This window comes from Furipterus horrens, unplaced genomic scaffold (assembly GCF_987537825.1).
Source record: "Furipterus horrens unplaced genomic scaffold, mFurHor1.1.pri manual_scaffold_15, whole genome shotgun sequence".
In the NCBI taxonomy this organism is placed as follows: domain Eukaryota; kingdom Metazoa; phylum Chordata; class Mammalia; order Chiroptera; family Furipteridae; genus Furipterus; species Furipterus horrens.
The window spans coordinates 4,360,904-4,386,838 of NW_028327185.1; the positions used below are offsets into that span (position 1 = coordinate 4,360,904).

At 38.5% G+C, this 25,935-nt stretch overlaps 1 protein-coding gene across 1 annotated transcript in view; it reads left to right on the plus strand.

The window, feature by feature from the left end:
- The window catches only part of BRINP3 (BMP/retinoic acid inducible neural specific 3), a 177,624-nt gene that overhangs the window by 73,460 nt on the left and 78,229 nt on the right, over positions 1–25,935 (plus strand). The window contains exons 3-4 of the mRNA XM_090263260.1: positions 11,152–11,342; positions 21,758–21,948. Coding sequence (XP_090119386.1) covers positions 11,152–11,342; positions 21,758–21,948 — 382 coding nt within the window. The remainder of the gene's footprint in view (positions 1–11,151; positions 11,343–21,757; positions 21,949–25,935) is intronic.

Consider the following 25,935-nt stretch of genomic DNA (forward strand, 5'->3'; position numbering starts at 1 on the left):
GTGTTGTTACAAATTCTACATGTTGATCTTCTTCATCTGGACGTCATGCCAAGTTTTATTTCAGCTCTTTGAAATACACCTATCTCCCCTTTTACAGTATCTTTACATTACAGTCCATTTCCAACTATGGAGGGATTCTTTGGGCTAATTATTATAGTGAACTTTGCAATGATAACACGATTTATAAAAGATCATCATTTTCTGTTCATTCTTGGCATCATCTCAAGTGTGGTTAGTTACTTAAACATAAAAATGTTTTTATATCATTTCCACCCACAAGGCGAACTTAGACATAGTTATCATATACCTGGATATTCGGGCAGTCTTGATTTTAAATACCCCGCGCAGTGAAGACACCGTGTGCTTTCAATTTATATTCAGAAAATACAGTCGCCATGTCCTTAGGTATGTGAGCGTCGATTCGACTTGCACCATCCTTATAAGTATTGGTGGTTCTTTACACACTTTCTGATCTGTGGGAATAAACTTTCCTTTTGTTTCCTCTCTTTACTTTCTCTCTGTCTCTCTCTAGCCCCAGCTCTGTCTAGACTGTCACCAGTTTTTTTTTTTTTTTAATGTTTATTTTACCTAAGAGATCAAATCAACATCTTTTTTATATAAGGAAGTTTTTTGTTTTTGTTTTTATAGAACCATCATGATTTCAACTTTCTCACAGGATAAAATAATCTTCAATCTATATCTACTCAAGATAACAGTAAAATTAATAGTGACATTTGTTAATACTGTTTTCCAGATTCTGAGATTAACTCATTATGAATATTACTCTTTGAATCCTCAAAACAGTATGATGATTGTTTCTGTTGTTTTTGGTATTAAGCCTCAAATTCTTTTTTGTTTTTTAATTTTTATTTTTTGGTTTTTCAATTACTCAAATTCTTAATTACACTTTGCTGTTATGCATTGTTTTCCTCAAATTTTATTATATATGATATCCCTTTGGGTTATGTCTGCCTTCCAGTGGCCTAGGATTAATCTCTGTTTCATCAACATTCAATGCACTTGCGTTGATCCATGTCAGTGCTCAGGCCTCTTTCTTTAGCCTTGAATCCTTTTTTTTGACATTTCTCACATATAAAAATCTTTGTCAGTCTTTAAGGCAGAGTTTAAGTGCTAAGTCTTCTATGACGCTTTCCCTCATAACTGAAATAAATGTCCTACTCCTCAAACAAAAAAAAAATTATACTAGATGCTAACACATGAGTGAGTCTTGGTGCTTACTGATGGAGTTCTTTGCTACTCTTATTAGAATTCTGATTGCAACCTAGAATCAGGAATAAGTATAGGATAACAGAACACGCGTGGGTTTTGAAGCGAAAGATGTAAGGGTTTTAGGTCTGGCTCTAGAGTGAAGAACTGATTTTTGCCAAGTGAGTAAGATATGAGGGAAATGGTTCCTTCCCTCTCTCCCTGAATTAAGTCGCGGAACCTTCCAGCAAGGTTAAGGAATTAGCGTATATTAGCTGCTATTTCCTCAATGTGTATTGACTTGAATTATGTTGATTGTGTTGATCTTTTCATATGCTGGTGGGACATTTATATGTCTTCTAAGGAGACATAGCCATTCAAGCACCTTGGGTATTTTATAATCAGGTTCTTTTTATTTGCTTGTTCTGGCCGAGTTAAAGGGGTTCTTGGTGTGCACTGGGTATTACCCTCTTATCAGATACAGGATTTGCAGATATTACCTCCCATTCCATAGGTTCCTTATTTACTCCGTTGATTTTATCCTTTGATGAACGAGTTTATAATTTTGATGTAGTTTAATTTGTCTATTTTTACTTTTATTGTTGAGGTTAAAGAATCAACATTTGTCTTTATGGATTCTCTCTATTGAATTATTTTATGTTATTACTTTCTTCTCTGTGTTTGTCTTTTTTTCTTTCTTGCTTTTGTTTTGTTATCTTTGTCCTCTATTACAGGTATATAACTATGTTTTAGTCTTTCTTTTCTTTCTTCTTTTTCATTTTGTTTCTGTAAGGTAGGTAGCTGAAACTATAAGTTTAATGCTTAGAATTACCTTAGCTGTTTCTAAGAATTGCTGATACATAGTATTATTCAGGTTTAAATATTTTATTTTCTCATAGTTATGTGTTCTAGCTTTTTCCACTTTTGATTGTGAAGAATTTTAATTTTCTTGCCAGTTCATCATGTTTTAAAAGATTTATTTTAGTCCAGCATATTTAATTATTTTCATGTTAGAGACTTTTCACCATTTTGCTGTAAATAGAAATTGTTTTCATTGCTTTTAATTTTCTTTTTGTTACTATTTCAAAGTATAAATGTAAGAAAAGAGAAAAAGAAACTATTTCTAACTACAGAAGATTTTCTGTAGAGATGAGCCATGCATAGCATTAATACTGAGTATAATCTATAATTGCAAAACATTTCAATTACAGAAAGAAAAACTAGAATTTGAATCAAAAGATCACCATACTATGATAACAACTAACTTAAATAAACATATGGCATTTCTTTTGATCCACTAACATTTATTAAGTGATTGTATGTATCAGGATGTTGGTGTAGACAGAGGAAGATAGGAATATAACATAATAATTTGGGGACAGTCCAGACTTTTCCTCATAGATTTGACTAATGATATTATTCTCATTTGTAGGGACTATTTAAATTTGTCTTTAATATGAGGTTCAGTTCATCACAATGCATTCAATATAAGAAAACTAAAAATGCTTTAATATAAATTATATGCTTTAATTTTTAATTTGTATTCTTAACTATTCATTTTTGAGTTTTGCAATGTAATATAATCAACTTAACTGGGACTTGGTTTTTTAGTGTGAAAAGTGACAAAATGCCCTACACAAGACACAGAGTATTTTGCACTCGGTAGAGACTGGGGGACTCAAAGAACCTGTGCTCCTCGGTGCCATACAATGTTCATGCAAATGATTTATTATTTGCGAAATTAGTGCTGTCGGCTGTAATTTTAACTGTTAAGCAAGGCTATAAAAACTGAGCAATGATACAGATTGAGGTAATATATTATTTTATAATAGAACTTCTAATTTAAATGCCCTAAAAATATTTTATGAATTTTATGCATAGGAATGACCCCATTTACTTTTGAGATACAATATTTATGTAAACCATCTATCCTTATCTGTTCTCTTTACCTAATTCTGACTGTAACTGGGGTTATCTGTGCAAACGTAAGTGAACTCTAGTACAAAAAATTTAAATTAAAAAATATAAAATACAGTCTACCCAGATAGACCCCAGAGATGTCAGCTACGTTGCAAACTTGAGCCACTAGATCAAGGTCATGGCCATTCTCCCCAAAATAGTAACACCTTCCTTTATCCCCCAGTTTGGCTTTCATTCCAAAAAAAATTTATCACCTTGAAGAGGTAATATATGCTTTCCACAAGGTCATAGTACAAGTAAACCATGTTCGGTTGTTTGGTTGTTTGTTTTCTCTCATGACGATCCTTGGCCCATGCACTCACCACCAGAATGCTCTGGCGGCCGCCAGTTTGGCTGATTCAAGTTCGGAGACCCCTTTCCAGCCTTGGTGTTACCCAGCAACTTTTGCTTCATTTCTTTGACGACAGTGTCACCCTCCCGCTGTCCGCTGGATTCATGGTCCGCAGACGTTTTCTGTTGGGTAGCACTGACTTATAAACTATCTCAGAGAGGGGAAGTATCTTGACTATGTATCATCTGTAAGATAGTGATAATAATGATAAGTACCTTAGAGTGTCATTGCAAGAGTTCAGTGAGAAATGAGAGTTAAACTGATTGTAGGGATCCTCATCTTCACAGAGTATCCGTTGAATACTGCAAAGAAAACAATAATACTTGTTTAACTATATGCATATGATATGATGCTATAGGAGAGTTTTTAATATGTAAGTCCTTGTCAAATATTCTTAATCACATCCTAGAGATTTGTTTAGTTTTGAGAAGTTTAAGAGTGTCATTTTTCCGACAGAATTATATACATTTTAAAGAGGAAATCATGAAGAAAAATATACGACACTTGAATTTTTTAGGTCCATGTGCTTGATTTTATAGCATAGAAAATTAAGGTAATTTAATGCAAAATAATTTGGTGAAAAAATATGTGAATATAGAGTTCTTCCTCTATACAGGCCTTCCATTTTCTAAAAATTTTTATCAGTTTATTTCATACATAGTGTTAATGGTTATTAGATTACTACTTACTTCCTGAGCTTTACACGAATGGTTGTTCAAAGTACTGACCCCTGGGGAAAAATTAAATTATCTGTGATTTTCTTTTGATGGTTAAGTTTTTTCATTATAGACTTAGTTGCTTTTAAAAATACCTAAGGCGAAGGAGAAGGTGCTTTTTGTGTCTAGGTCTGTAATTAGAAGAACTGAGTCATCTTCCACGGATGGGGCAAATTCCTGGCAATTGTCCGATTTGCCAGATTTTCACATACAGCACATGAATAACTGAATAATGAAAACGAGCCAAACCCACGGCAGTTCATTTTAGTTGGGTGAATTCAGCACCATCTGGGCTTCTGGCTTTACTAACTTTTAATTGACCTTGTTCTTTGAGAAGAGTCCTCATACTCAATTTATTGGTTTTTCGGGCGCAAACCACAGCTAGTGAGGCTACTCGGTAGAATGTTTAATTGCTGCTTTCGTCTAAAATGCACAAATGCAATAAGTGACTGGCTTTAGTATTAGAAGGGAATTTTTCAGTATCCATTTAATAAAGACATAGACATGTAGCCTGATTTCTTCCCGTTTAACTTACATTTTCTTACTCCTTTTGATGGTTTTTCTGCTTTGCCTTGCTGCGGCCCCCTAAGCAAAACACATCAGCTTTATGAAAAGCACAGCCACCTTCAATTTCGCAGCCACGCTAACCACGTCTGAAACATTTCAGTCTTATCAAACACTGCAGTCACCAACAGAAGAGTCATTGCACCATTTGACTTAGGTTTATGAGGACTTTCAGACGGGAGTCCATTTAACAATTAGCTGGAGACTATTGGTGGGGCAGACAACAGCAGCGTCCATGCGCATTATTGGTGTCTTGGAAGACTTTGGGGGATAGTTAACAAATTTATTTCATATAAATCCCAGGAATAGAACACAGAAATACTAAGTGCATGTTAGATAACAAATTTCAATGTGTAACCCATGGATTCTGGTAGTAACACAGAAAAAGGCGACATTGCCCGTTTATGTCTCTCACCAGCTATATGTTTATGAAATGGTATTCTCGCAACTCAAGCCCGATTCCAGCTGAAAGGTTACAATCTGGGGAATGAATGATTTCTACCTTGCAAAATTAAGATTATCGACTTTATGAATATTTCTTTTGTCATAAAACACCAGCCTCCTTATACCACATGTAGATGTGGAAATCAAAATTAATAGCAAATTGAAATGAATTGCATTTTTTCTTAACACCTATGACCTACTATAGCATTTTTATGTCCCTTAACTCCGTGGGGAAAATCATGGTATTTTTAAAAAGAGTTTTCTTAAGACATTGTAAAACATGTATATTTTATTAAGTTTAGTTACTATTTAATCCTAATTTTATTATGCGAAATTTTCACAGAAAGATTGACAGTTTGTCTCTGAAAATGTAATTACTCTGAAAAAATAGAAACCAAACCCTTGGTTTTGCCATTTTTACTTTATGTTACTTGAAAGGAAACAGTTAATGTATTACAAGTTCAGATATTTCATTGGTTAGGTATCTTGTTGTAATTTAAATGTTTGATCCAATGTTTAGAGGTTGTACCATCATAAAGAAATCTCAATAAAATGGTTGCTTAAATGTTTAAAGAGCAATGAAGATTTTTCTTTTTCATGATCAAACAAATAAAATTTTGGCATTTATTCTTCCTCAGGTGCATTTAACTTATTAGTTTGTGTCTGGACCAAGAAGAACAATTTGCAGATTCTTTGAGTTAGTTTTATTTATAAATTATTTTGTAAATTTTGCTCATTAATTCCACTCAAGCTTATTATCTGATCAGTATTCATTTGTATTTGAAGAATGGACAACCTGGGACACAAATCTGTGACCTGAGGAGGGTGCACATGCCAACATTTACTATGATGTGAACAATGCACCGTGAACCATTTTAGTTGTGTTACAGATTTTCCTTCTTCAAAAACCCTGCAGAGTCGATATCTATAGATGTGAACTCACAGATAAAATGGCTGCCCATCAGAAAGGGTACTAACGTCCACAGAGCTCCGAATTCCGTGAATTGAGTTGGGGAGGATGGGATTTCAACCACAGATATCTGACTCCTAAATCCATTCTCTTTTGAAAAACTAGCATTACCTCCCCAAATATTTGAAGTCATAGATGAAATGCAAATATTTCCCATTTTGTAACCAAGACATAGAATTAATTTTTAAGTTAGCAATGTAAAAAATAGAGACCTTCTATTTGTTTATTTCTTTTTATAGAGAGAACCAGAGTGGATATTTTATTTTAGCTCAGTACGTCTTTGCTTTCTCCACACCGATCAATAATTACCAAATCTGTATAATTATATGCATGTAATTGATGAAAAACTGTGATGAGTGGTAACAGATGTTAAACTGTACTTCCAAAATTTAGAAAGAAATGAGTTTGCTTGTTACACAGTCCCCCTCTCTTCAACTTAAAAAGTCATTCACTGACAGCGTGTGTGTATACTTTTTGCACCAAAACCTTTGCTAACATCTGTTCAAACAATGACCTACTTTAAACATGGATAATATAAATTATTATATTATTTATATCTGTGTTGGTACAAGCATGGGGTACCTTCATATTTTTATTAATTTACTTCCCTTTGGGAATAATGGCACCAGCTATGATAATTAAATTCTGCGTTATTTTTATTAAAACTGAAATAAACCCTATCTACAGAAAATGACTTAAAGTTATGTAAGAGAAAATTAGATAACTTTCAGGCCTTTCATAACCCTGAAAATGTAACATGCTTTAAGAACTGGAAGCCTATATCACCCACCCCACCAGACCATTCTTACAAATTTCTTTATAGCTCCATCTTCGTTTGAGTTTATTTCCTGCTGCCGTGGAGAGGCCAGAGCGCAGCGAATTCCGCTGCTTCCCAGGGACGGGCACTGCTCCCTGCAATGGTGCTAATTTGTGTTCTCTAACCGACTCTGCCTGTGGCAGCTCATTCAAAATGCGCCCGTCATTGATGGTGCTTCTCAGAAACCCTGCGTGGAAACACTTACACGACTCGTATTTGTCCCTGTGCTTTTATGTGCACCGATCTGTGCTGCCACATCACTCGCCTCGCCCCCAAACACCTTCCAGGCTTCAACACGCCCAGTCCTGTTAACATTTTTTAAAAGCATGTTGGCGGATCGAGGGTCAGGAGGCGAAAGAAAGCAGATTCTTTCCGCTGCCCACTGCTTAGCCTTCCGCCCCCACTCACCCAGGACATTGGGGACATTTCCCTTTTTCTGGCCAATTGGAAACCAGCATCGTTCGTGAGATATGGGAGCGACACAGAAATAATGTCAGAAGAGCTGGTCTTATATCTCACAGTGACCCGTCATAACACGAGGAAAAACGCGTCCTGAGGATCGGTGGCATTTGCATAAAATCAGTATGATTTTACAGGGCAATTAGGAAGTTCTTGCTACCCAGGATTGGCAAGTCCGTTTCTGATGCTTGTGCGGGATCTCTTCGCAGTCGGCTGGTGCTCGGGCATTCTGTTTTGTTTTAATATTCTGCTGTGTCAGTGGATATGGGCAGGATTAAAATTATAAGCCACCCTGTGTAGTACTGTGAAAGGAAGGTGATAATAGCCTCTATGACTTAGGCAGGTGACTTTATTAAGTGCTGATTAGAAGATAAAGATAAATCATTTCTGCAACTGCATCGTCGAATTTTGTCGCTGCTTTTTTGATATTGAGTCCAAAACATGTAATGTCAACAGTGATAGCTTCTATATTCAGGGGGAATCAAATATTATACATGTGTAATTTTAAAGAAATCATGCTGGTGAATGTATTTTAAATCTTTTGAATACAATTAGGTATTTGCATGGAATTTGAATACTAATAAAAAAAGGGCACGGCAGCGTGGCAATGATGGAAACATTATTCAAATAGAACGTGTTGATAATACTCTTGTTTTCCAATCTTCTGCGTGAGATGGGCAGGGATAAATTATAATAAATATTATTGTAGAAGAGTAAACATTACATGGACACACAGAATAATAGATGCTTGCAAGTCAGAATTTTGAGCAGGCAAACACACAACTCCAATCAACTAATAGTCTCCTTCGTGCCAACAAAAACATTTTGAAAGTAATGTTCTGGCTGAGCCGGTTACAGCCCATTTGTGTGTTTTACAAAACAGCAGTGCCTCTGAGAGGGCCAAGTTACATTCAGCTCTAATGATGGCGCCTATTGCATCTGAAATGTCCAAAGTTGTGATAGGAAGATACTTATATTCCGTGAAGGCTTCAGGTAGAAGGCGACATTATTTGGATACAACAGTGTTCTTATTTAATAGAAGCATAATGTGTCTGCTTGGATGGGTACCTTCGATGCCTTTCGGTAAAATATGCTTTCGTTACGATAACCAAGCCTGACAGCGTGTTTTCAATTCAGCACTCCATTGCTTTCTTTTCCCAAACTGTAATAAATGCTTGGGCTCGTTACCATGGAGGTGAGCCTTATCTTCAGGAAAGAAAACGCTGCTTTCATCAATTTCCAGTATGTGCAGAATCGTTCCTTATTGTTTGCCCACGTTACCCCAACGTCTGAATGCTCTGCATCAGTCATGATGTACTAGGTTATATTGCGAGCAAATAAACCATAATCTTGGTGGCTTTACGTGACAAAACTTCTTTGTAGTGCATGCAAGCATGCATCCCAGTGAGCTGCAGGGCTGGGGTGGCCGATGGGTATCAAGGTCCCAGAACAATGGACCAGGCTAACCAAACTTGCTCGTTGTTTATGGGTCAAAGTAAGCCATTGGAACACACTAGCTTTCAAGGACACCAATAAATGTCACCTTATCCTGTGCCCAGGAAAAAGAGACACTGAGTATTTGTATAACTAATTACTGCTACTTACAATGCGGTCCTTCACTGTGCAGAGGTGACTTTCTTTTACTTAAAGTGATCTGACCACTTCTCAGGATTAAGTCAATACTTTCTCTCTGGGTTTTCACCAAAAATTCATAGAGATTATACAGTGATCACGTATCATTATAAAACGAACCAAGTGTGGTTGGTGGAAATGAGAGACCTCCAATTTCAAATCAACAACTATGTTTTCTACACAAATTACACTTCTTCACTATACACAATGACAGTGTAATTTTTTATTACTTCATTCTTTATATGAAAACATTAAAAACTGACCTAGGGAAGAATTTTAGTTGAGCAATTGGCTCCTAAATTAAGACAACAATTTGCTATTGTTACTAACGATACTCGTTTTAAGTCATTAATTTCTTTAGTTGATTAATTAGTTTTACTCGTAGTCTGGTGATAACTCCCAAAGTTTGACCTTTAAATTTGGCTGTTGCATGAGAATAAATCAGTCAAATGGGACAGCGAGGTGTTTCATCCAACTAAGATGTTAGAAGGGGAATCCAGCCTGCAGACTTCACGAAGCTTAACAGACTGGGGTAATGCCAAGGACCCCTGATGCTGAAGGGGGTCCCGGGAAGCTTGCCCAGTCTTCCGTTCTTCACAGCCTTGTGGGGTCTGGGAATGTAAGGGAAGAGAAACCACATTCGAAGTGAGTTAGAGCCGTAACCTTCGTACCCAACAGTGGGGATAAGTTGGCTGGAGTTGGGCTGCGCGTGCTGGCGCACACTTGCGTTATTGCCCGTGAAAATCTTTTAAGGTCTTTGAATTGCAATTAATTGAGTCCTGTTTTATCTTGCTTAGTAAATCCTTGAGCCCTTGAGGTCAGAGGTTTTCGTACATTCATCTCTGTTACCAGCAAGATTTCTGATAACAACCAATAGTAAATAGTAAACCATGGGTAATTTTTCATTCATCATCGGCAGCCGTCCGTCTCAAGAGACGATGGTGTAGCTTCTTAAGAGTCTATCTGCACCGCCGAGAATGGCTGTGCAGTCCGACTCGGGAGTGACACGGTATCTGTCTCCTCCCGTGTTGAATCGACATCTTGCGATGACGCTGGAGTGTCCTCTCCAGTGAAGCTGAAGCTACAGAGCCTGGGCGGGGTGATATGGAGGGTCTGCTGTTGCCCATGCAGCAGACCCCCCCTCTCTTCGCAGCTGAAGGGTCCAAGGGAAAGACGGAGTCAATACAGCTTGGCTTCAGGTGCGCCGCAGGAGTTGCCGGTGTTGACTACAACGTCAAACCGCCTTAGGGACTCCGGCTCCGGATTTTCTGTCGGGGTTTACTCCCTTAGCCTTTCCCCTGAAGAGGTATGCCGCAAGGCAGCGGAGGTTTTTTGGAGTCAGAGTTTTTCATTACATTACTGTTATTAACTGATCTCAGAGAATTATAAATTTGTTGGAACTATTTCACAGCCATATCTGCCGTTTTTCTAATTTGGCATACCCAACTTAAAAGTCATTTTACAGCTTGAGAGATGGCTAATCAGGCTGAATTTGGGCTTCAAAATATGTCATCAATGATAATTATTGTAAATAAAACAGTGTTTCTTTTGATCATGTTTTTTTTAATTCTCCCACAACTCCACAATGTCCTGAAGATTTTACAAGTTTCCACTCTAAAATGAACAAAGAAATCATTAGAGCAATGAAAATAAATTCATTCTCTTTCAACTTCCCTTAGAAAATGAAAAAGATTACATTAGTTTTTCCTTTTTTAATAACTCTACATTCATATTCTATGGATAATGAAATTGTTTTTTTCATGAGTACATCTTTTCTTAGGGGGAAATCCAGTAGAAACTGTTTACCTTAAGTGGCTTATTTTTATTTTTTTACATGACTGGGTTTGAGAATATTCACTCCAAATAAATAAATTGTCATATTGCTTCTCCTACTCATAGCACATGACATATGACCGCAAGCAGAAGTGGTACTGTAATGTAGTGACCCCAGAGGAACTACAAAGTGTACTTTTCAAACGAAGGCATTCGGCTAGATTGTGCGTTTATGAATAAAACTAAATTTGCTTTTCAGGGAGTTTGGCCGCTGGAAAGTAAATAACCTTGCAGTTGAGAGAAGAAATTTCCTTGGCTCCCCTCTGCCTCTGGCCCCTGAATTCTTCCGCAACATAAGACTGCTGGGACGCCGCCCCGCCCTTCAGCAAATCACAGAAAACCTTATCAAGAAATATGGGACCCACTTCTTGCTGTCCGCGACTTTGGGAGGTACGACTCTTTGAACATACTTGTGCCTGTGTGTGCTTGTGCATAAAGCTGTGTAAGTTCAAAAAAGTGCTGATGCGTTCAGATAGCTGCCGTTTGAATAATGCTCGAATTCAGTCATTCAGTCAGTCCACACACTGAGAAGCTGTTGCTAAATGCCTTGTGTGATGTCTGCAGTGGTATTCCGTGGGGTAGGTGAGTATCAGTTTCTGCCTGCGAGCAATTTACAATTCAATGTCATTCGTTAAGTGTAAGCATTGTTCTTGCACGCTGTGATACAAGGTGACATGCCAAGTTGTGTTTCAAACATGAGCAATAAGTGGCCAAATCAAGTGGGAGTCCTTATCTTAGGTTACAGGAAGCAGGAAGGATTTTCTGGAGTAAATAGTGAAGATCTAAAATCACATTTTTAGTACCATTTTAGTATTTCTGATTATGGCTGATATATGGAAAGAATGATAAGTATGAATTATGATGCATGATGTGAAAGTAGAGATTGATAGTATAACTTATTCCTCAACCAATTTATAAATTTGTAAAAATTCAGAAAGCTATGATTTAACATAATTAGATCCATATTTTATAGTGGAGATGTATAATTCAACATTTTCAAAGCACTTAAATGATATTTTGGGAGGTCATATGTAATTGGAAAAATATGACAGTTGCCTAAAACTTAAAAATACCCCAGAACTTTATATATTTTATTTCAGGTATTGCTTTATATAGTTTCCAGCCATTCCATTTAGAAACGGATGTTACTCTTTCCCAGAATGAAGGGCACTGAATAGAACTGGGGAGAAAAGCATGAGAAGAGTGAGTTTCTCAGTGAGTTTCTGGAAGTCAGGCAGGCCCACGCGCCCCCGTGGGCAGGTGAGAGGAGGACCCCCTGTTCTTGTTTCCCGGTCTCAGGTGACACGTCTTCTTTCCTCTCTCCGCTGGTCCAGTCTGTCTGCAAGCCAGGTCCCTTTATTCCTCCGGAAAGTGTCCCATATCAGACTCTTACCTGACCTCTCCCCCAACATCCCTAAACCAAGTGAGCATCACGTTTCTTCCAGAATACTCCTCAAGTCCTCCACACAGGGCCGATCAAAACTTGAATCAGGTCACATCTCTTCCTGCTTTAATGACAATCTGTAGCTGTGCTCTTAACATAAAAGCCCGATGCCTCGCTGTGGATTGTCGGGCGTTGTCTGAACGCCCTGACGGTGGCCTTCATCTGAGACGTCCCGTCCCCTCGCTCTCTCCTCATCACGCTCGATGGTGTGTCAGCCACAGAGGTACAGCCAGGCCTTTTCTGCTCAAATGTTACTTCGTGAAAGGGGCCCTTCCAGGCCATCTTGCCGGCGCCCACTGACACTCTACTATTCCATGATGTGACTTGCATTCTTTGTAGTATTATTAGTATGTAAAACAGTGTCTGTATATTTTGTTTCCTGATTTACTGTCTGTCACTCCTGCAGACTTTCCTGAAAATAGGGACCTTGCCTGTATTTGTCACCACTTTACCCCTGTAGTTAGAGCAGTGCTTGGCCCGTGAGAGGCCCTCATTAAGTAGTTATTAAATGAATAGATAAGTGGGCCTGCACTTTGCTGGGAGGCCGAGATTGTCCAGTTCCCTGAATAAATGCCATCATGTATGCAGAGGATAATTGAGACGTAATTTAGGCAGGAAACTGAAGGAAAGAAGCACCTCCAGGGAGCCAACTCTGTGAGTTAAACAAATAAAGACTCAGGACTGGAGAGACGCCCACGGACAGGAGCAGGGGAGCCAAGCCTGGGCAGGCTGGTGAAGGGTAGCTCCCTGGGCCCACCGAGAAGCGGAAGTCTGCACGTAACCTCAGGAGTTCCAGGTGACAGGTGCCCGCGTGGGTCAGGCAGGAAGGGCTAGCGGCCAGTGACCACTGTGCCCGAGTCCCCTTCCCCCGTGGAGGAGCCAGGGAGGAGGAGCCAGGGAGACTGGGCGAACCTGGCTGTGAATCCTGACTACGCCCTCTTCCCTAATAGTTTTACTTTACAGATTGTCAGATTCAACCACTGCTAAGCAACGTCTCTGCATTTTCAGTGTCTAGTAGAAAGGGGACCGGTAGCACCTACAGGACAGGCTCCCCGGCGGGATTGCGTAAACGTGGGCTACGGTTCTCGGCAGAGCGTGTGTCTAGCTTACACGTGACGCATTTATGTTCTTGTTATCATAGTGGCATGGAGAGCCAGCAAATGACAGAATATCCTGATGAGAATAGATTCTGTGGAAGCTGCATGTATTGGGCTTGGTAACATCAGTTATTATTAATGCAGTGAAAGCTGGGGATTCTTTCCATGACGCCCCATTAAAAACGCCCGGTGGTTTTGAAACAGAGGCGTATAAGGCTTCATTACCACTCTCAAGAAAGTATGGTGCCCAGAAGAATTTCAGGACGTAAACTAAACACGTGCTCCGAATCGGAGAAGGCAGAGAGATCAAAAAGTTGAGATGATTCTCATGGATGTGTTTTTGGTCTGCAGACACAGAGTTATGGTGACTCTGACTTGGGTCATTGTTTCGGCAGCACGGATGCCACATTTTTGGTGTGAGATCAGCTTCTGTTTTGTGGGTTTCAGGTGGGAGTAAATCACTGTTTCAGGCTGACTCTTCCAAGGGCCGCGACACTCTGTGAGGGGCGGGGTCCCTCGCTCTCCTTCACTCTGAGGGGGCCAGTGGTCTCGTGCTCCTGCGCTTTCCTGTCGGAGGTCGTTGTCTTCTCGGAATGTTACAGTTCTCTCCCGGCGTCTGTAGGGGGATGTGAATAATTCAGCTAACATGCATGAAATTATTTAAGTAGCTTAAGGAGATAAACTATTTGCAATTAAGTGTGCACCAGGTTGATTTGGGGCAATTTTAAAATTATTGCTGTTGTAATTACACTAACGCCTTTTGTTGTTCTGAGTATGTTTTAGCTTCATGGGTTTTACCTGACCGAGCATGTAATTATGTTGCTCCATTTTTTAAAAAAAAATTCAGATTGGTGGTATTTACCTTGAACTACTTCTCTCTCACTCTCTTTAATTAGCTCATAATAAGAAACAATTCTAATACTAACACACTATGTATATAGCAAACATTTTAAACAAAAAGCCAGTTATTTTCTAACCAGGGGCTTCCTAAGTTAACTCGATTTTCAACTAAATTTACACATTTTTTAAAAGCAAATTGAATGTGAAATAGTGACTATCAATGTTAGTGATGAAAAGGAAATAAATTAAAAAATGTCTTTTTCCTCAGGAGTTATTTAGTACATCATATTATTGACTTAGACATAAAACTTTGGATAGCAGATTTGAAGCCCTAAATGGGATATTTTATGATAGATAAAGCGAGAGATTGAATTATCTTCCTATAGGGACAAATAAATTATTAAAAACCTTCTTCAATATATATCATTTTTCCCTTTTATTTCATCTTATAGCTTCCAGACTATTTATTGATAGAGAAATTCAGCTTGCTCCTCTTTGGATAATGATATCTAAACTGCATCACTGCTTAAATATCTAAAATAAGCTACCCAATTTGCAGAATCAATCTTAAAACAGATTGCACTCCTGGGATATATTGATTTCTAGTTAAGGAATATATTTCATGACTGTTTTCATAATAAATTTTATTATAATAAATATATGACAAATACTGAAATAAAAGTGTATCTGTGTATGGAATATAGACATACAAAAAAGGAAAAGAAGTTAGTAGGGGAAAAAAGAACTTAAAACTTTGCGGCTTCCTTGGGGGAGAGGAAGGCCTTCCACTAAAAGGCACCAGTCCAGGCTCTGGACCAACTGAAAAGGACAAAGGAAGATGCAGACCAAAAAATTCATTTAAAATTTTATACAAATGTTACAATGAATATTCTAATGATTTTAAAAGTGCCCTCATCTCCAGAATCACACAGGCTCATCCAGCCATTCACTCCCAATCACAGTCCTGAGCCAAACACAGCCCAGAAGCCCTGGAGGAAGCTTGGCTCTCTGAAGCCTCAGGCAGTGAGGAGCAAGTTCAAGTGTGTGTCTCTCCTCACAGCACCCCCTCCAGAGGAAGAGGAGGGAGAGGCAGGCAGGCCAGTCCCTTCCCTGCTCGACTCAGGCCCTGCACCTCTGCAGGCAGAGTCAGGAATGCAGGGATAAGGACACTAGTTTGGGGGAACTGCCTTGAATGCAGGAAAAGAAGGTATTCTTTTCCGGATAGAGTATTTTTAAAAATTGGACCAAAATTTCTTCTAGCAGCCAATACATAATATATTGATCTGTTCATTTACAACTTTAAAAATAGTTTTCATTTTGAGCAACATAAAGACAAGTCCAGTTAGACTACTGCTTTTGAATGTGCAGAGTTTTAAAAGCCATAATTAAATTTTTAGGGAAAATTATTATAATTTTCTTTATAGGTGGATGTTTTTGAATGTTTTCTTTGGAAAGTGCTTCTCATAAGAATGTATCATGTGTTTACCATATTGCTCAACTTCATCATTTCATTAGATAGTCCATTTTGTTTAAATATCATATTTTCTTCACTGATAAAATGAAAAAACATGTATGATTGATGACCAGAGTAGTATTAAGTTGCTCGGTATTTAAAATAATGGATACGACCTCAATGACAATATAGTGTACAGTAAGCCTGCATAATAGTTTAGTTCGTCTGAAATTATTACCATATATTGCTTGTGTATGTATCTCTTTCAAAGAAAGAACAGAATTCAGAAGTCAGGTAGTAAGATATCATGTGGATTGAATATCAGTTAGGTTTTTTTATATATTTTTGTATCCCCAGAAGTATAAGAAATGTAAATATTCTCATTTAATTTCAGAAACATTCAGTCCTCACTTATCTCTATGTGAATTAAATTCTGTATGAAGAATCCACCCATAGTTTTTAAATCTCTGAGAGACATCTTTCAACATCGGTTAATGGGTGTCTTTCTCATTTTCACCTGGTCTTCTCTTAGGAAGCACAACTTTTATTTTAGTTTAAATGTAACATAATTAAGGAAGGAAATCAGTTAAAAATATATGCAATGTATTTCTTAAGCAATTATAAACACCTACTGAAAATGCATATTAGGATGCGTATTCTGTTTTTTAAAAAAAGGACTGAAAGGAAAAGAAATATTTTCTGAAGCTTCATATCCCAGAGAATCAGAAAATAATGGTACGGATGGGGAATGAGACTGCTACGCTGGTGTTTATTTACTCAAACCGCCTGCGATTAATTAATCGGTCCCTCTCTGCCTCTCTGTCTCTTCCTCATCTTTATCTCTCGTGTTCTCTGGTAAACAAAAGGAAAATTTGGAAATTAAAGCAATGCTGTGAATTAACTTTCAATTGTTTGTAAAACAAGTTATGGACTAAAATGACTAGCAACCGTTTATGTAAGAAATAACCTGATAACAAAGAAGAAAAGGAGATTAAAATCTCTGTGTCAGTTCATAATGAGATTCCTGTCAGCTAAGTCAAAAGATACATGTTCCGTTGGAGCATGTTGTAAATTTGATTATATACTTTTTGTTCTGCTTCTTAACACTTGGCCAAGGTAGATAAACACCCTGTCCGCCTGTTTGACAAACGTGCTGAGATCTATAATAGTTCAAACATCCAGGACCTTCCTTAAAGGTCACAGATAAAGACTGACGTTTAAACTAGTAATACATTTAACGGTGATTTAGAGCCCCATTACTGGAGTGTGGTCCGCGGTCCAGCCGGCAGTATCAGCATCACCTGACGCTTGTTAGAAATGCAGAATCTCAGATTCCATCGCAGATTAATGAATCAGAAGCTACCCGTTAACAAGGTCTGCAGGTGATTTATATGCACATTAAGTTGGAACAGCACTGTTAAGAGTTTCTCTGTAAATTTAGAGTGTTCTTAAGTATCCCAGAAATCTCCCTTCTGAGAAGTAATTTTACCAAAATAATAACAGAAGCCTGTTCACTATACATAACAAAAAGTGTTGGCTATAGCATTGTTTGTAAACAGCTCGAAACTACAAGTAACTTAGTTATATTTCACTCAAGGTAGATTCAAACTATTAATTTCCAACCCCCCCCTTTTTTTATGTTATTGTTCCGCAGAGAATAATACGGTATCTGAGTAATTGTGTTTAGAAATTTTTGAGATGTTTATAGGGGTTACTGTTAATAATCATAAGGTCAGTTTTCCTTTAGAGTGTTTTGCAAAACATATTATGTTTCTCTTTCAAAGCTGTGTAGGGCTAGCTATTTTCTTCCCATAACATCTCGTGGGTGCCAGTTGGTGATAAGCCAACATGTCTGTTTTTTACTGTCTTTATATATTTGGTTCTGCTTCTTGTCAGACGCCAATTTTTCTAAGATTGGTTTTCCCCCACTATGTCTATGTGTTTCGAAAACAGTCTTATTTTCTATAACACGATTGTAGTAGAAAGATAGATATTATCAGGCCGGGCACTTCTTTTTAACCTGCGAAGCTAAGGAAGGATGGGCATCAGCAGCGAGAGCAGAGCAGACAGCGTGAGGGCTGAAATATAATTTCAAAAGGACAGCAGGCCTCAGAATAACCCAAGACTTTCGTTCAGGGGCTAATCCGATCTGTCTTTACCAAAAATAGAAGAGCATTCTTGAACTAAAAGGACACATCAAAAGTAAAACCTACAATTAGATTTAAGCTACGCTTGCAATGGTTATTTTTGTCAGAAGGATTTCTACTCAAATAGCGGTTCTTTAGGAGTAAAACTCACGCAAAAGGAAAACAGATATTTACCATGAGATCTTCAAGTGACAGGAAGTTGAATGGCCAGGAAGACACCTGCCATAAATGCACTTTTTTTTCCCCCTGAGCAGAATGGTAAACATTACAGGTCAGTAGATTAACCCAAGGGCAGGAGGAATGATGAAATGAAATAAAAGAAAATACAGCTATCCTGTCCGAGTTAGCTTCATTGAAATTTTATTTATTTTATGTTTTATTTTATTTTTATTGTATTTTTTCCATTACCATTTAGTCCCCTTATACCAACTCCTCGAGCAATCACTATACAGTGGTCTGTGCCCATGAGTCCTTTTTCTTTTTTGCTCAGTAGCAATGATGAAATAAAATAAAATTATATACAGCCAACCTATCAGAGTTAGCATTGTCACAATTTAAAAAACCTCAGTGGATTTAAACTGTAACAGTTACAGTGTGTCTTCTGGCGAATCCCTTATGGTTCCCCCATCCTGGGAATCAAGCTGAAAGGTCCGCTTGGACACATGCTGTCCTGGCAGAGAAGAAAATCAATAGAACCGTAGTAACTGGGCCGTGACCCTCAAAGCTTGCCCTAGGCCATGGCATCTCTGGTCTGGGTGTATTCCCCTGACATAGCAGCTTCCTTCCCAAGACCAGGCTGAAGGAATCCATTCGCGAACTCATAGCTCTTCCCGCAACGGGCCTTTCATTCATGCACATGTGTTTGCATCCATGATGGAGCAGAAAATACTGCAAAAACTCATCCAGTCTTCCATACCACTGTTCTTAATTCATCCCTAGGATCATTTTCCTCTTCTCTTACCCGTTTTTTTAAAACCGAAGTCCTGTGAGAGCATTACCTCTCTCTTCAATAACTTATACATGCCAATGCAAATTGAGAAAGTCCAGGTGACAAGATAGCCGTATAAACGTTCTTTCATTTCTGTTTTTCATGGACACAATATATATACTTTTAAAGTTTGGGAGAGAAAAATACAAAATTTTGAGGTCCACAGCATATCAAATGTACTTAATCTCTTCCTCTGAACTGATCATAGGGTAACATTAAAGTCATGATCTTTTGGGGGTAGGGGGGTTCTTTTGTCCTCTTTCTCATTCTCTGTGAAGTTATCCTTCAAAATGTGTGTTTCATGTCCATAAACTACCACAGTATTTTAGTTGTAAAAGACACAGCTGTGCGATTTCTATGTGAAATAATCCCATCTTTCTATATACACAGTATTTGATCCTTTTTATTTTGTAATAGACTCAGAGTGTTGAATAGGTTTCAAAGTCAGATTTAGTTTTTCCAAAACACGTGGATGTCCTTTGGAATGCAGTCACGCTTTAGAGCGACTGGCTTGAAAACGTGAATAAAAATAGCATTTGAACAAAATTATTTTAGTTGGTTGAATAATATCTCAGTCTTCAAAAACGGATATTGTGTTATTTACATAGAATTCAATTATTTACGTTGAATACCTGAGAGAGATTTACAATTAAAGTTGAGAATGCATTATTCTTTCTTTAAGACTGACTGTAAAAGTCTCCAAGAATGTGAAGACCATTGACATCACAAAAACAGGATAGTTGTGTATGATTTAAAAAAAAAAAAAAACAGACCTCTTAGAGAAAATAAATAAGCTTATTTTTCATTACATTGAGTGGCCTCGTCTAAGTGTCTTAGATATTTAACAATGCATGATTTACAAATCTTTGATATAGTCCTCTGGTCTGTTGTAGGCAAGGGATTTCTAGAAGTTATTCATAAAACATGAAAGAACAGTTGTAGTCGTCTGAATAGCCTCCCGTGCTTCACTGCCGGGAAAGCTTTTACATACATGAACTGATCTTCCACTGCAGAGCAGAACCATGAACAATTTCTGAATGGATTCTCTTTCTTTGGTTACTGGAAAGAAGAACCAACTTCTGCCTTTAATAGTCCCATATATCTTGATTACAGGATCCACTAGAGACCGTTTTGACCAAGTTTAGGTTCCCAGGGGGAAATTCAGTATCTATGAAATGCTAGCTTATGAAAACTTAAAGCCGCCTCATTTACTGTTACATCCTGATGAGGAATGTAGAAGGAACCTCTTTTATGAAGACATAATTCCATCAATGCAGGCTTCTGCTCCCATGACCAAAGCATCTCCAAAGGCTCTTCTTCCTAGTACTGTTTTCTTTGGGGGGGGCTTCTTTGAGGGGGTTAGGGTTTCAACATAGAAATCTAAAGGGGGCACACGCATTCAGACCATAGCACCTACACATGCCACAGAGTCAATTTTGGGTCCTTAGAATCCTATGGTGCTGTCGTTCTTTATGGGTTCTTAGAATACCATATTACTGTCATTCCTTGTCTGTCCATCTGTTGGATGTTAGTTTCGATGCTCACACCTTGGCACGTGTGTGAATTTTTCTCAGACTCCTTGGTCTTCCTGAGATCCAGTCACACACATTTCTGCAGTAGTCGATCCTCTCTCTTTCTCAGAGTAAATAATTGTTGGGCGTTTTTGTTTGTTTCTTTCTACAGGACTGTACCAACATATTCTCTTTTCTTTTACTTTTAGATGTTCCCGTCAAAAGCTATTTATCACACTCATAACCTAACACTGTTAATAATTGGGCCCACTCATTCATATTTCTTATGTTTTCTTTTTCTTTTTCTTTGGCTATTGTAATGAGACTACTTGATTTCCAGTATTTCTCCTATCAATTGACCTGACTTCTTGCTGAGAAACATGGACCGTTCCTTGGGATTGGATAGTCCCCGAGGCTATGTAATTTTTTAATGGTATTATTTTAATTTGGGAAGAAATACCAACTATTCTTCTACTAGAGAACCTTACTGGTTATCTTATAAAACTGACATATCAGTTTGTAAATGGGCAAAATGCTGCCTAAACAGACAGATGCCTGAAAGCAAGGGGACAGGTATCAGGTTTCCCCTGGGTGCTAGGTGAGTATCCAGAAAGACAAAGGTCTGGGGATAGCTAGTTCTCAAGGTGAACCTTCAATGAGGTTGAATTTTTTTTGGGGGGGGTCAGCATTCGAACACTGAAAACTGTTATAGTTAAAATATACTTTGAACTTCACCTTTGAGAATTCATTGTCATTACCTAAAGCTCCCATGGAGGCTAGTGATTGCCAGAGCTTAACACATGGTATTTTAATATGTGCGCCATATCCAGGCACCCTCTCAATTTAACATATATGTTTACATAAGCGTAGATGCATTTATGTCTTCTCTGTATTTTAAGGGTATAATTGAAAGCCAAATGAGAAAGATATCTTGGTCATGTTTATATGTACTTTGCTGATCTGTGGCGAACATTCCTGCATAATGATAATTTTATATCATCCACCCCACATAAATTCATTTTATATAGTTTCTTAATTTGCTCTTGGGCCATATGAGTGTTAAGCAACCTAAACTCTATCAGAAATTGAATAAGATCTAGGGACGCGGTCCAGCCAAAGCAGCCATTCAATGGCGACTCCACATGTACAGGCTTCAGCATCCCAAGCACTTTTCCAGACACAAGGAGAACGCTAGCAAAACAGCAGTAAGGTGGGAATCCTCGTCCTTCTGTGGTTTATCACTCTTGTGCTTCATCATGTGTGTAATTTTAAAACAAGTGGATTTTAAGTGGTAAATGGGATCGTGTAAAATCTATCTGATGCAGGAGAGGAGTCCCTCACAATTTTTGTGGACAAGCGGAAGCTGAGCAAAGGGTCCGAAGGGAGTGACCCCAACGCCAACAGCTCTTCGGTCACCCTGGAGACACTGCACCAACTCGCTGCCTCCTACTTCATTGACAGGGACAGCACCCTTCGGAGACTCCACCACATCCAGATCGCATCCACTGCCATTAAGGTATGACCGAGTCGGCCCTCCATGTCTGCAGTACCGCTGGCTTTCCTATATCTAAAGCTCATTTAGAATCATTTGCATGTCCCACCGATTTAAATGATTGTGTTCTGACATTATTTTCATATCCCCTCCTGCCGTCAGTGATGTAATATATTTAAGATAAAATTGTGTGTATCTTGATGTAGTTTTTTAAACTTGATAATTGAATCAAGGTTTCTCATGGCCAAATATTAATGGAAGTAACTCAAATTATGTAAGTTTAACCTGGGAGACACGGAGTTCCTCACAAAGTGTTCATGCATAAAACCTTGTTTTAATAGCATTGACCTTTTGGTAAATCTTCCTGTTTTATCTTATGCTTTTAAAAGCATTATCCTTGCAAAGGGCCTTATGAGAGACTCCAAGTGGTCACTCACCCAGCAGTGATTAAGAAGTTTTTCTCTAAGCAGTGTGTATTTTCCCTCCATGCTTTCAAAATTAAGTGCAAGTTTTTGGTTACACGTTTCTAGGAGTCAAGGTCCACCATAATATAGCATTAATGGATGACCTCCCCGTGTTCACCCAAGTCCTTTGCTTGTGGGTATATTAAGGTTGACTTTATTAATGCTGAGAAGAAGAGAGAATAAGGTTCTTCTTCTTCTTTTTTTTTTCTTCAAGAAGAGAGATTGTAGTTTCCAAACCAATAGACTTTTTGACATATTTCTCTGGCAATTTAGGTCAACATGCATTGTTCTGGCCAACGGCCATTGCAAACATAACAGACCAGAGAGTTGGCTCAGTGCGGTAGTGTCATCCTTGGCTAAGTTTACAACAGTAAAATAAAACAGAGATCATTTTTTTTTGTTCCAACCGCAATATTTCATAATTCTTGTAGAAAGCAATCATTATGTCTATTGTATTGCTTTATGAGGTTAAAATTAATGCTGTATTATTTTGTTAGTTAATTGAAAAGTTAGGACTTCGCTCTCTGGGAATGCTAGGTGAAATTCGCCCAATCTATATTTTCTGTAATGATGTACAGGAGAGAATAAAGGTGATGTAGGAATATCTTTAGCAAAAGGGTTACGCAAATACGACTACCCGTCTTCGCTAGGGCTGTGAAGAGTTCTGTAGGTGTGAATGATGCAGTTATAGTTAATTTCTGACCATAGGACTTAAGTTATACTGAGTAATCATGTATATACATAGAAGTTATGCTTTATAGATAAAAACATAGCCACAATGAAAGAAGATGTTTTAGTTAATTTAAAAGTATTGTAAGTGAGGGTATTGTTAGAGATATTTAGCTTGAGGTCGCTGAGGAGAAATAGATTTTTTTTTCCAAAAATCTATTTCATTGATATAAACAAGAACTTAGAGTATATTTTCTAATAGAAGACATCACTGTTGTAAGTGTGTTTATTATATGGCTATTGATTTTTTTTATTTTTGGCCCAGCACCTGGTAGAATTATACAGCAGAGGCTTTGTTCACGCACTGAGAAAGGAGTATTCATTCACCTTTCCTGGGAAGACTTACTGGGTGTCTGTGCACACTTTCTTCTCCACAGGTGAACTCGGGCCACCAAAGGCTCGTGTTTTCATGGTGGTAACGATTGTGCTCAGGCATGGTTCTTAGGCCCTGGGGATACCTTTAGGGGTGCTAAGGCTTTATGAAGCTGATAACCTAGCTGTACAGTAGAAGTGAGACCCAAAGGAAAGTGGCTTTTAGGAGTGATCTAAGAACAGCTCTGGGGGAGAGACAGGAGTGACCTGGGCGTGGGCGAGTGAACAGCTCACCTAGAGAGGCCTCTGGCCGTGACCGCTGTCCTTGAACCACGGATATACTGTGTTTCAGTAAAAGACAGACTGCATGCATGGCTGTGGTCCCATAAAATCATAGGAAGCCAAATTCCACGTTGCCTGGTGACGTTGTGGCCATGGTAAAGTCTCAGCACAATGCGTTCTTCACGTGTCTGCGGTGAGGCTGCTGTCAACAGACCTAGTGAGCTGCCAGGGAGACCAACGTGTTGCGTCTCCAGGTCCACATCAAGGGCACCAAAGGGAAGACTAGTCATCAGAACTAAACTACAATAGAATAATCCATTTATTGGAATTGATGAAAATTCACTGAATCTGAGATGAAGGTTCACTTTGTGGTGAGTTTATTCATTTCCACCCATAATCCATGGAAAGTTGTTGAGAAAAGTGGTTTATACAACATTCCAAAATTCTTCTTTCCAAAATTCAGGGAATAAAAGTAATTTTGGCATCCCAGACTTAGACAACCTACTTCCTGTGAGTGATCAGTTCCCACGTTTGCCTGGGTTGTTATCATTAATTATGGATACTGAGTGCGAGTGATCAGGACGGACCGCAGGGCTGCTGCGCATGGAATTTCTGTCACTTCGCTGTTGTCCTCTCCGGCTGGACCGGAAAAGGCAGAGAGAGGCACCGTGCCTTTTACGTTTTAAAGTGCACTTTAAAGTGCATTAACTTCCTAACATTTCTGCCCAGAAATGCTATGCTAATTGGATATTTGTCCTGTATCTTTTTTTCTTTCTAACCTAGGCAGAAATCCGAGTTGACCTTAATTGTATTTTCTTTACTTTTAAACTACAGTCTTCTTGGGCCGTTTTTAGACTCCTAAATGGAAACGTTTGTCACTTTAAAAATGATCAGATATTTTCTTCTTTAAATTCACAGGTTTCTCTGAGAGCTGTAATAATCTTGTCAGGTTTAAAATACATGGCGTTAGTCGTGTGGGACTGATGTTAAGGAGAAAAGGCTGGAGCCCGTTTCAGTCGTTAGGTGCGTGAGGATGTACCTTTACCTTCGCAGAGCTCAGAAATGGCCGAGGCAATTTAGTTCAAACTCTCCAGCAAGTTCACCTTTGGTCAAAGCTACAGTTTGAAAAATCTCATCCAAAATGGAATCACACCCAGAGAAAAATCATGGCCTCAAACAATGATACAGATTTTAAAAGCGTTTCTTTTTTTTTTTTTCACTAATTACGTACTTTTCCTACTTAATTTAAAACATTTTTGATGCTTATTTTGATAGAAATCTACTGCTAGTTTTTACAGTTGCTAGTTCTTAAATTTGGAACATCCAGTACTTAAATCAGATTTTTATTGTAGTAAGATGAGTGAAAGCATTTAATTACTCGTAGCCGAATTAATAAAATTGGCAATAAAAAAGCAAAATGTATATATCATATGTGATCCTGCAACGGCTAGATATACTCAAACGTTTAATATCCCATGTCAGGGCAAATTGGCTTCCTTGGGCCATGTTTCTTTCGTATTTGTGATGCACCCAGCACTGCTAGGTGTTAGGCCTTTATCAGTGAAAAGGTCGTGATTTTTAGCCTGGAAATGTTGAGTCTGATGAGACAGATAACCGGAGAGAGAAACAATATGGAAAGGAGAACTTTGTAGAGGGACGCTCACTGAGTCTTGTCTGAGGGAATTGGTAAGAACAATCAGAAATATTTGATCTGGGCCTTGAAGGAAAAAGAGCAGGGGAGTCACATGGAAGAAAAATCCAGACAGAAGGCAGAAGCATCGGGATGTGAAAGAATAAGCTATGCTAAGAAAATGGAGAGAGTTTCGGTGTGTCTGAAGAATTCTGTGACTGATCCGTGAAAAGAGCTGTTTACCAAGGACATACATGGAGTTACGTTTTCTAATTTTTCCCCAGTTCTTTAGCTTTTCCCAGTTTTATACCCATGTTTTCGGTATACCCTTTTCCAAAAGGGTTTGTGGTTTCTCTGATATTTGGGGAACGTTTTTCTGTCCCTTTAGTGTTGGCCCTGGTCATGTGGCTTGGCCAACGGATTGCTGGTGGACAGGACACATAGACTTGAGGTGTGCTTTTGTGGTTGAGCTTCTGTCCTCAGGGTTCTGTCATTGCCGTGTGAGCAAGTCACTGGGCCATTCCCGGATCGAGCCCCCGTGGGTCAGACCTGTCTCTCCCCCTCCCACCGCAGGACAGGATACTGGTTTTATAT